This window comes from Nematolebias whitei, chromosome 2 (assembly GCF_014905685.2).
Source record: "Nematolebias whitei isolate Nwh7 chromosome 2, NemWhi1, whole genome shotgun sequence".
Lineage (NCBI taxonomy): Eukaryota > Metazoa > Chordata > Actinopteri > Cyprinodontiformes > Rivulidae > Nematolebias > Nematolebias whitei.
Window position 1 is genome coordinate 6,108,088 of NC_056499.1, and position 12,736 is coordinate 6,120,823.

Consider the following 12,736-nt stretch of genomic DNA (forward strand, 5'->3'; position numbering starts at 1 on the left):
CCTGGACAGGTCTCCAGTCCATCTCAGGGACACCCTGGACAGGTCTCCAGTCCTTCTTAGGGACACCCTGGACAGGTCTCCAGTCCTTCTCAGGGACACCCTGGACAGGTCTCCAGACCATCTCAGGGACACCCTGGACAGGTCTCCAGTCCATCACAGGGACACCCTGAACAGGTCTCCAGTCCATCACAGGGACACCCTGGACAGGTCTCCAGTCCATCTCAGGACACCCTGGACAGGTCTCCAGTCCTTCTCAGGGACACTTCGAGACGAGATAAACAACCATTCACTCTCTCACACCTAGGGACAATTCAGAGTCACCAATCAGCCTAACGTATGTTTTTGGTCTGTGGGAGGAAACCGGAGTACCTGGATAAAACCCACGCAGCACGGAGAGAACATGCAGACTCCACCCCGAAAAGTCCCCAGGCCGGGATTTGAGCCTGTGACCTTCTCGCTGAGAGGCAACAGCTCTACCAACTGCGCCACCGTGCTGCCCCACAACAGAACCCAAAAAGCAAAAATAGAATCACACCAATAAAAGCACAGATACGACACTTCTCATGGTATCATTGTGAAAATGATTTAAGGAATATTTTTTAGACAATGTTAAAAAAAAAAGCTTTAATCTTTTGAATGTCTTTCTAAGACACTGTTTAAAAGAATAGAGCTCATTAAGTCAAAATGTGCCAGTGAATTAGAGAATGCTCTAATTTCTAGTGTGCACGAGTGTAACCCTAAAGTCAAGGACATTGACTTGGAACCAGATCCCATCCCAACAGGGACGTTCACCTTTTGTCAAGATGAACCCTCATCCTTGAAAAGCTTTGTTTATAGCTCCGGTTAATAATCCAGCGCTGCTTTTCCTCTCATGGATTTTCTCACAGGACTCAACTAACCTCACAGGAATCCTTTCAGTGTCTGACTGCTGAACGTGAAGTTTTCTGAACTCCACAACTTCTGGAACACAAAGCTTGCACTGTTGCTTTGCGTGTGCATGTCTGTAGAAAAGCCTGATACTTCTCACTAAAATGTTGTGCAAGCTGCTCTCTGCATATTTCTCATTCCACTGTAGTGTAAGTCAGGACGATCAACAGATCTGGGGAGCAGAGACTCCTCCGCACAGCAAAGCTGCTACAAGTTCATGTCTGCATGAAAATGAAAATGACAGAACAGTTAAAACAGAAAATAACAGCTATCTGTGATTAAAGTTCATGCGCTATTTTCAATTATTTGATGATTCTTGGGTCAGGGAGTTGTGCTGAACAAAAAATAAAATTGAAACGTTTTGTTTTTGCTTCCATTGTTCATGAGCTGTGACATAATCTGGTAATGTGTTGAACCCGTGTGCAGGCAGACACTGGAGACTCTGAGGTAAAATGAAAATATTCTGTTTATTTAACAAAAACAAAAGCTGACGGAGACGACGAGGAGGAAACAATGGAGGAACAGACATGACAGGCTGGGAAACACAACACATGGACAAACAGACACACAGAGACACTGAATTTATAGGGAGACTAATGAGACAACATGACGACACCTGGACTGATTTGCTTTGGAGACAGGTGAGACAGGAACTGAACAACCAGGAAGAAAAACACTGGGGAGTGCAGGAAACACAAGGATTAAATAAATGACGGAACAAAATACCGATTCCCACAAGCTGAACTCAAATATCTAAGACTTTTTGTGTACACTAAAGGCCTTTCTCTCTAAATATTGTTCCCAAATTTGTGTTAATCTGTGTTAGTGAGCACTTCTTCTTTGCACAGATAATCCATCCACCTCACAGGTGAGTCATGTCAAGATGCTGATTAGACCGCATGATTATTGCACAGGTGTGTCTTAGGCTGACCACAATAAAAGGCCACGCAAAAAGTGCAGTTTTATCACACAGCACAATGATACAGATGCTGCAGGTTCTGAGGGAGCAGGACTGACTGCAGGAACGTCCACCAGAGCTGTTGCTCATGAATTGAATGTTCGTTTCTCTACCATAAGATGTCTTCAAATGTGTTTCAGAGAATTTGGCAGTACATCCAAGCGGCCTCACAACTGCAGACCAAGTGTAACCACACCACCCAGGACCTCCACATCCAGCATCTTCACCTCCAAGATGGTCTGAGACCAGCCACCTGGACAGCTGCTGCAACAGTCGGTTTGTATAGCCAAAGACTTTCTGCACAAACTGTCAGAAACCCTCAGGGAAGCTCATCTGAATGCTCATCATCCTCATCGGAGTCTCCACCTGACTGCCATTTGTTGTTGTACCTGACTTGAGTGGGCAAATGCTCACATTTGATGGTGTATGACACAATGGAGAGGTGCTCCTTTCACAGATGAATCCCCATTTTCACTGTACAGGGCAGATGACAGACTGTATGTATGGCAGCATGAGAGTGAACGGTTTGCTGATGTCAACGTTGTGAATCGAGTGGCCCGTGGTGGAGTTACGGTGCAGCCGTATGTTATGGACAACAAACACGGGGGGCTGGTGTGGCTACACATGTTCTGTGGTTGTGGGGCCACTTGGATGCACTGCCAAATTATCTGAACATGGAAATTCCTGCAGTCAGCATGCCAATTGTACGTTCCCTCAAAACCTGCAACATCTGTGTCATTGTGCTGTGTGATAAAACGGCACATTTTTAGAGTGGCCTTTTATTGTGGTCAGCCTAAGGCACACCTGCACAACAATCATGCTGTCTAATCTGCATCTTGATATTCCTCACCTGAGAGGTGGCTGGATTATCTCAGCAAAGGAGAAATGCTCACTAACACAGATTAACACAAATTTGAACAATATTTGAGAGAGAAAGAACTGTTGTGTACACAGAAAAATTGAGATCTTTGAATTTAGCTCTAAAAAAATGGAAGCAAAAACAAAATTGTTGCATTTATATTTTTGTTCCGTGAGCTAACACAAGAGGACAGAATCATTATCATTGAATGTACAGGCAAAATGGGATTGTATGGCTCAGACCCCATGAAATGGCTTTGTGAGGAGCTGTACGGGCATACTCGCATGCTACTGTAATATTAAAGATACTGCCGTAAAGGATCAAAAGTTTCATGTGGAGAAATCAAAACACTAAATATGATCAGGAGGGGATGTTACAGTTTTAAAAGGGTTTTACATGTTTACGTAAAAAACAGTAACGTTCACTCTTCTGAGGATTCTGAGGAGTGGATGTTTTCTAACATTAACAACAGTGGACACGGTCAGGGTCGAGCGTTGGGAAATGAAAACCAGCTTTTAACAAGAATCGCTCAAACCTGCTGCATCAGACAAACATAGAGAAATTCACTGTCATTCTGAGAGAAAAGGTTTATAAAGGTTTAAAAATCATCATTAAAGCCACACAAGAGTCAGTTTATAAAAAAAAATAAAGCTGCACTCTTATGACTGCTTCCAGATGATGAATAGGTCACCAACACCTCCGGTTTAATTTTTCACATAAAACAAATTTTGCATTATGAAGTGATGTCCTTAAAGACTGGTCAAGCCGTTATGGGATAGATAATGTATTAGATGATTTAAGTAATGTCTTGGAATTACTCCAAGGTTAAGTGGTAATCCCATATCCATCAGCTCTTGAATCCCAGAACAAATGACCTGCGCTGTGTATTTATTGGGAAGAGCACTTATGGAGCTTGATAAGTATCATTCACCGGACATTACCCTATGCTCAGAAGGATGATCAATGGCAGCCATTTGCATGCTAATCCCTCCCTCTGTTCAATCAAAGGTTACGTTTTGCTGCAGTTTCTCTGAATTCACCACTGAGATATAACTTTCTGAAGAAAATAATTGCTCTGTGATCTATGGCTTATCCATGATGTGCCAAATTCATTCTGGGACTAATAAATTTATACATTTATTTAATTAGGACTTATATGAGATGGTGACATCGTGGCTGTGAATGTCGTCATAAAATCTCAGCTCGACGTGTCCGTGTCAACTTTGATTTGTGCTTTTTTCAGGTCACTAAGGACAGAAGTGTTGAGAAGAGCCACATTCGACACAAAGGATGTCCTAGAAATATCCAACTGTCAAGGTTTGGTTGATCTGGAAGCGTATTTGATCATGAATTTGATGGTAAATGTAACAATTTGCTTCCAAAGACATCTTATTTTTTTTATACACGTTAAATCTTCAGGATTTAAGTAGAAAGTAGTGTTACTGTGTTTGTGAAGTAATAACCTCGATTCTGTGTCTGGTCTGACGTCAGATAAACACAACGTTCACTAGTATCGATGATGTTAAAACAGTTTCCATCTTTTTAACTGATTAGTTCAAAGAACAAAGTTTGATGTAAGCTGCTCAGCTTTTATGTCATAAATGAAGTTAAAGAGTGAACAATAGAGGAGAGAGTTTTGTAGGTATTTACAAACTTAAAGCAATAACCCTGAAATAAATTTAGCTGCAAATACAAATAGAAATATATACTGTATATTACTTTAGAAAAAAAGTAAATTGTGTGGTCATTATAAGACTTGTCAATAAAACTGAACAAAATATTGAGAATATTGTATAAAGACAAACAGATGAAAGGTTCACATCATTCTCACATTATTTTTGTTAATTAACTATTTAAACAGCTCTTTAGATTTTTTTTCAAACAAACAACTTTGTGCATTTTAATTAGCCTCTTTTTTTTAAAATTACGAATATTAATTAATCATTGTTGTAGTTTGGGATAATTGACCTTTGCTTTTACTATATTTACATGTTCCAAATCATTTTGGGCTGGCGGGGGAACGACATGAAAAGCAAAACATTGCATTGTTATGCTGATGACACACCGTTATATTTGTCCATGAAACCCAATGAATCCAATCAGTTACTTAGACTACAAGCATATCTTGAAGACATAAAAACCAGGATGACCCTAAATTTTCTCCTTTTGAACACAGACAAGACTGAGGTTTTGGTTTTTGGACCTGAGCACCTTAGGAATGAATTTTTGAGTCTTTCTCCCTCCTTAGATGCATTAATCTGTCCTCCAGCTCTAATGTTAAAAATCTTGGTGTTATTTTTGATCAGGACATGTTTTTTATCCCCCACATTAAAACGTTACTAGAACCTCCTTCTTCCACCTGCGTAATATCACTAAACTTAGAAACATCTTATCTAAAAATGATGCAGAAAAACTGGTTCATTTGTTTGTCACTTCTGAACTATTGCAATGGTTTGTTATCTGGGTGTCCAAATACTTCTTTAAAACGTCTTCAGTTGATCCAAAATGCTGCTGCCAGAGTCTTAACTGGAGTTAGTAGTAGAGATCATATTTCTCCAGTTTTAGCTTCCCTCCACAGGCTCCCTGTCAAATCCAGAACATAATTCAAAATCTTACTTCTAACCTACAAAGCTCTCAACAACCTAGCTCCATCTTATAATTGAGATCTTAATATTTCATATTTTCAGACTGCAGGCTTACTTGCGGTTCGTAGAGTTTCCAAAAGCAGAAGGGGAGGAAGATCTTTCAGTTATCAGGCTCCTCTATTGTGGAACCAACTTCCAGATTCTGTCCGTGAGGCTGAAACATTGTCCAGTTTTAAGACTGGGATTAAGACTTTCCTGTTTGATAACTCCATTTGGTTTGTTATGCTGCTATAGGCTTACACTACTAGAGGACAAATTGACTTAATGTCCTTAAATGTTTTGTTAAAATTGAATAGTTTTCATTTGATACTATTTCTATCTTAACATGTGATTCTTGACCTGCCATTGTGTATCTGTTCCTCTCAAACCCAGGCGGTCGAAGCAGATGGTCCTCTTGTCCTGAGCCTGGTTCTGCTAAAGGTTTCTTCCTCGTGAGGGAGTTTTTCCTTCCCACTGTCGCCTTCATGCTTGCTCAAGATGAGAGTTAAACTCAAAGCAGTCTGCTCTTCAGACAAATGGTGTTAAATTATTATTTTTTATATATGACTGTTTCTGTTCAGTGCCCTGAGATGAGTTCTGTTGTAACCTGGTGCTACATAAATAAACTGAACTGAGTTTAATTGAATTTAAAACTGTCTTTTTTTTTTGTCTATACAAACAATGAGTCAGTAGTTTTGGATTCAGGCAATCAGTTCATTTCATAAATTGTTTCTGAGCTCCATTGTTTTGGAGAAAATGTGCACAACCATCTGTTTATGGCAGTGATTAAATATACTGGGGGTGGGGGGTGGATGCTGTGTCAATGTACTCGAAGTAAAAAAGAGATAAATCTTTCATTTAAAACTTGCAAATACCTCAACAAGTCAAAGTATACACACACAGAGCTCCTATGGAAACCTCTACATGTTTACAGCGACTCGGTGGGATGTTGCAACAGGCTGCAGCAAGAAACCTCCAGCAGATTTTATTTTATTGTGCCTCATGGAACAGTTTGTTTCTATTCATAATAATAGTTGGGAGGCTTTAAAGTCAGTTAAACAAAAACAGTTTAGAAGTTAAACGGCTGTTCCAAGAGGCAACTTTTGGTGCAAGGTAGCACAAATACAATTTTATTAATTACTCTTATTGTAAGTTCTGCTCAAGTGATTAGAAATTGTTGTATGTTTTTTTTAAGGCAAAAAGCTCATGGAGTATATGAACTTGTTCAACGGAAAGATAACACGTTTTTTTTTTTTTTTTACGTTTTGTTCGCTTCATTTTTTTGTCAAGAAAGTGAAAGAACAAGCTGAGAGCCATCAAATCTTCTTAGTAAACTTGTAAACAATGTATTTAATCATAACTTAAACCAACAACAACAACAGCCAGGACTTTAATGAAATAAGATTTAGGTAAGAACATTTCAAATGTTCATTGCAACCTCTCCACATGTTACCAGTAAACTAGCATGAGTTTTCTGCCAAAACTTTATTTATTTATTTGTTACCTTTATTGCATTTTAAAGACAAATTTGCATGAAATCAAATTATCCAGAGTGTCTGACACGCAGCCAAGCTGAACATGGTTCTGCTGGAAACTCGGCCTCGCTGGAACGAGCCAAAACGTGCAGCCAGCGTAACACAAGTGAACCTCCTGTCAGCGATAAAAGGGTGAAAACTTTGAAAGTGTGATAAAGTTCCTCCGTAAACACACAAAAACACATTTACTCACCTTAACTGAATTTATTTTTAATATCACAAACAAACAATCAGTAATGTCTCGCTCATTCGATTTGCACTTTTGCAGAGCCCAAAAAAACAATACAGATGTTTCAAGATTCAGGTTCAAGATTATTTGTAATTCTATACTCACAATACTTTTACTGAAGTTTTAAACCATTCCTAATTTTCTTATATTTTGCTTCCACAAAGTCAGAATTTCTTTAAACCATTTAAAATCAATTTGATTTAGAGTTCTTTAAGATTCCTGAAGTTCTTTATTAGTTTTTTTTTTTTTTTCTGAACTTCGGCTGTTTTTCAACTCATTCCAGAACACTTCGTATTTTCAATTCAATTCAGTTTATTTATAATAGCACCAAGTAAGAACAGAAGGCATCTCAGGGTATAAAAATAATAATTTAACATTATTTATCTGAGGAGCAGCTTTGAGTTTAACTCCATCACAGAAGTCTCATCTTGAGCGAGCATGAAGGCGACAGTGGCAAGAAAAAACTCCCTCATGAGGAAGAAACCTTTAGCAGAACCAGACTCAGGACAAGTGGACCATCTGCTTCTAACGGCTGGGTTTGGTAAGAACAGATACACAATGGCAGGTCAAGAATTACATTAAGATAGAAATAGTATCAAATGAAAACAATTCAATTTTAACAATTCATTTAAGGAAATTAGGTAAATTTGTCCTCCAGTAGTTTAAGCCTATAGCAGCATAACAAGCCAACCCTAATTATTATTCTATTATAATCATTATTACTATTCTGCAGTGTGCTCTTAAAAATAAAATAAATTAATGTGTGGTAGACAAAAAGGAAGTGTCAGGCATAAAAACACTAAACAGAGCAACAAAATCTGAAAGTCGTGTCTTTGAGAAACAGAAAACATCCAGTAAAGATCTGAAACAGCATCTGAGAGACGCCTCATCCTTTATCTGTTGTACTTTTCATATAATATTTCTCTGAGAATCACATGTTGGCACTAAATGTTATATGTAATCATTAGTATTTTAAATAAATTCAGCTGAATAAATGGAAACAAAGACACTTCTCAGTGATGGCTACTGCCTAAAAAATTATTTTATGCTTTTTAATTGTTTGCTTGGTTGTTTGTAATGTCTCATACAAAACAGGCCCATCTTTGAGTTTAGAAGCTGTTTAATATCTAAATAATTCATAGATCAGAATTAAATGGATTAAACGTAAAAAAATTACAAGAAAGTCTGAATGTTTGAAAGTGATGGAAATGAAGGAATGACTTAAAACTTTTTCACACTAATGTTTTAACAAAACACACTGAATTTAATTTTCACATCTCTTGTCCAGTAAGTGCAAAATACCACAATAAGAAAAAACATTTGATAAAACTGGGTGAACTTAACGCATGAGATAAAGATAATAATAAAAAAGTGGGTATAAACATGAAATATAATACAAAAAATATTCATAAAATGGTCACAGAATACAACAAAAACCTAACTATTATGCAAGAGCATTAAAAACACAGTTAAAGACCAGTTGTGTAGATAAAATATGTACATTGCTTATTAGTGAGAGTTTAACAGTTTTATCATCTTAAAGGCCCGTTGCCTTCAAACATGCATAAACATGCGTGCATTTCATAAACTTGTAGAAAAATGAAAGATGGATTCTAATACTTGATAAATCAGAACACAAAATGTTGTTTTGCTCATAACAAAAACAATTGTACTGCATTTTTCAGACTATAAGGTGCACCGGAAGGTGCAACATCAATGAACGGGTCTGTTTTCATACGTAAGGCGCATTAAGTGAAACAAAACAGTCAGATAAGTCAAACTTTATTCAACTCATTCACAAGGACCACATAAAATCAGTTCGAGGTCAGTAAGCACAACCAGAATTAACACATAAGGCGCACCTGATTATAAGGCTCACTGTCGATTTTTGAGAAAATTACAGGATTTTAAGTGCTCCTTGTAGTCCGAAAAATACGGTACAGAAAAATAATAAAAGTGCTTTTCTCAGTGTTCACACTTGGGTTGCATTGTGTCGTGCTTTTGTTGCAATCTCATGAACAGAACTGTTAAAAGCACATATGTAGAAGAGACAACAGGCAGCTCCAACTCTTTGTGCTTCATGAAAAGGCAGTGTTGATCTGCAGCACCGTGGCTGTTGGTGCAGCAGGAGGGTTGCAGGTTTGAATCACAGCTAAGGCAACACAGAAGTGTAAAGTTTGGCATGTTTCCCCAACACGTGTGTGTGTGTGGTTTCCTCCCACAGAACATGCATGTTAGGTGATTCTTGAGAAAGATATGGAAAAAATAAAAAAGATTTTTCCATTGCGTTGAACGGTGATGCAGTGGCACTTCATCTATTTTATTGTACAGCAAGACACAAAATGATTTCTCACATTATAGATTGGTGGCTTAGATTTTTCCTCACCGGTGATTAAAAGCGCACCTTAATGTATCAGATGAATTAATCATTTCTAACAGTTTTATCCATTTACAACACTGTGTTTTATCAATGCAAACTCATCTCACAGAAGATACAGTATAATAAAGATGTGGCATTTGATCCCACAATGACTATACTCTTTCCAGATAAATCACTGCTCATAACCACATATCAGTTCATATAAAGTAAATATACAATTAAAATCTGTTTAATAGAAAAAGCACTGAAAAGACCAGTCTGGGTCTCTGACAACTTGCCTTAAACATTTTGCTCCTTTGCTTTGGGAGTCAGCAAGCTTCCTTTTTCCTCTGACATCACTCTGTAGGATCCACACAATGATAGCACAGCCCCGATTGCATGACATTACAACTTCCTTGAATGCACATATGAGAATTGAGTTAAAAATCCCACATGGCTACAGGCTAACTTCAGTTTCCAGCAAGCACCAGCTGCACAGCCGGTGTTCATGAGAGAGACGGAGCGGATACACAGATTCCTGGCTGTTAAGAGACAAGGAAACATATTTCCTCAGGCAAAATAATTCTTATAATGCGCTGCCCTGTGGTGTATCCTCAAATGTTTTTGAACCTCAGAGGAGCGTTCGTCAAGCATTATGTTGTAGCTCTGGATATGAGTGCATATGTTTGAGGGATCAAAGCATAAGAAAAAGCTTTCTTTAATTACCTAATGCAAAAAAAAAAAAAAAAATTAAAAGGGTACAATGGAAACTTACAAATACTTACTGATTAATAAATTAATTATAAATGACTGAAGCTCCTAAATTGCACAGTGCTGTCAATTTAACAATGCATTAGGTCATTCTTCCATGTCCACGTTGTAAATTAGGATGTGTTTTACTCCCCTAGATAAATTTATTGGGACTACTATTTGCAGTTCAGTTTTGCCTTCAAAACTGACATTTATTAGCAAGAATTGTGGCTGAATTACAAATCACTGCGTTCAAACGGGACTCTTTCTTTGCCAACTTGGAGAACTGAATCCTCAGTTATCTTTATAAACTGCCTTTATGCAGCTATAAACCTTACAGAGCATTTAAACCCTTGCATGTGATATCCTCAGACCCTCGGGAGTTTTAAAATTTAAAGCCAACTGCTGTTTTTCCTTCGCGTCTCATGTCTTAGATCTTAATTTGTTGTTGTAGTCTATTTTAGAAATTTGAGCCAAACGTCGAAGTGAAGGAGAAAGGAAAAGAAAAAATTCACCTTGTGTGATTTTTTTTTCTTCTTCTTCTCTTTTTTCTGTTGCAACTCAAACCAGATGTGAGCGGGACCATAGAAACAGGTGATGATAGCGTTACGCTGGGATTGCAAACAGATGGAGAAAAGCTTAAACCTATTCTCGTGTCACTGCAGGGGTTATAAATAAAGATGATTTTATTCTCTTTGTGATGAAATAAGTTCAGCATATATAACACTACAGTAAGTTTGCGTGGTGTGTAAACAAAAGGAGTGGAGAGAACAAACACAGGAAAAGAGCTGCAGTTGTTGGTGTCTGGCAGGCTGCTGCAGGTTTATGATGAGTGGTGACTGCATTTATCAGCTGCTGCAAAACTTCTGTTCAGCTCTGTCTTAAACTCGACCTGTCTTGTGTCCACGCCTCAGTAAACGTGCAGGATGCAGGTCTGCTTCACATCAGGTGAATGTCCGGCTGGGAGGAGAACGTCTCCAGCAATCAGCACTGATGAGGCAGCTGCTGGAGCTGTCCTGGGAGACAGAGGACGGCCACCGTACGTGTTGGGCTGCCCTTCGTCAGGAAGATGATGCTGTGCAGAGCTGAGTGCAGTGGCAGGCTCACCACCCCTGAGAGATGCTTGTTTAGTGAGCAAGTGTGCCTCATGCAGCTGAGAAGAGCAACTAACCCTCATCACAAAAGACCAGTTGGAGTGGTGGTTGTCTAACTGTGCAAAACTTTTAAAGAACTTTGGCGCCAAGTTGATCAAATTGTGCACAAATTTTATGTCTGACGTATGCATTTACAAGTTTCAGTTCTTCTGCACGTTTAGTTAAAGCAACAGTTCAGATCTTTTCAAGTAGGGCTCCATGAAAAGTTAGAAACGATTATTACCCCAACTGTCGCTGACATCACCTTAGTTTGGAGAAATGGAGTTTAATTCTGATCAGATTGATGAGCTAGTCCATGGGGTGAGACCAAAGGTGATCAAACTCCAATCTCAAAAACTTTCTAGGAGTTCATACAAAATGCTATTTTGTAAACCTTTATCCTATTTGTTGTTTTGACATTACACAGTTTGTAACGTAAAAAAAAGAAGTATGACTACTACATTAATTTTGCCAGAATAAAAGTGAATTTGATGGCTGTGTAATTTTTTATAGCGTTTACATGAACCACCATAACCTTTTTAAGATTTGTGTTTTTTTAAAGGCAGCCATGAAACATTGGTGTTGACTCAGATTAGCTGTTAGCTTGTCCAGTCAGAATTAAACTCTGTTTCTCCAAACTAAGGTTAAAGAGTTATCTACGGCAGGTAAGATATTAACTTTTCATAACTCTCTTTACAGAATCTCACTTTAAAATATCTGGACTTTTTTGTGTTTGAATAAACTGTAGTTGTTGCACCATGACAGAAACATCTCATGACAGTGAAGTCTAATTTGGAGCCTTTTGGAATAACCTCATAAACCTGTTTATTCAAGAACAATCTCGGTAGTTCAGACATGTTTTCAGTCTGTCTATAAGGTTTGATTTGTGGCTAAAGAACATAGTTTGCTCAGTGAAGGACAATCTGGAAGTTTGCTTACTCCCAAAGGCCCATTAGGGACTGATTTGCAGCATGCATGCATGACCAAACCAGCTGAACAGAACACCTGGGCTAGAATTACACCACACACACAGAGGAAGTGTGACTCTGCTAATTATTGTAATACCCCGCTTCAATTTCAGAAGACTGAGAGGGGGCCCAAATTTACTCTGAATCATGGCTTTAAAATGAAAGTTTGGTCTGTTTTGTTAGTTACCTCACAGCAAAAAGGTCTTCAGCTTGAGTCTCAGCTGTGCAAGTTGTTCTGTGTGGAGTTTCTATGTTCTCCTCGTGCATGTGTGGGTTTCCTCTGGGTTCTCCAGCTTCCTCCCAGGTGATCCATCTGGGTTGTTTCACGCTTCTCACACAACAACAGCTCTGACCCTCCTGCAAATCTGACAAAACAGGTGTTAAAAAAATTTTA

The 12,736-nt window shown here is 38.4% G+C and overlaps 1 protein-coding gene across 1 annotated transcript in view; it reads right to left on the reverse strand.

Annotated features, from left to right (window-relative positions):
• Positions 1-2,204: 2,204 nt before the first annotated feature.
• The window catches only part of polr2m (RNA polymerase II subunit M), a 51,359-nt gene continuing 40,827 nt past the window's right edge, over positions 2,205-12,736 (reverse strand). Inside the window, exon 4 of the mRNA XM_037692821.1 lies at positions 2,205-2,333. Within this exon, the coding sequence (XP_037548749.1) occupies positions 2,205-2,333 (129 nt within the window). The remainder of the gene's footprint in view (positions 2,334-12,736) is intronic.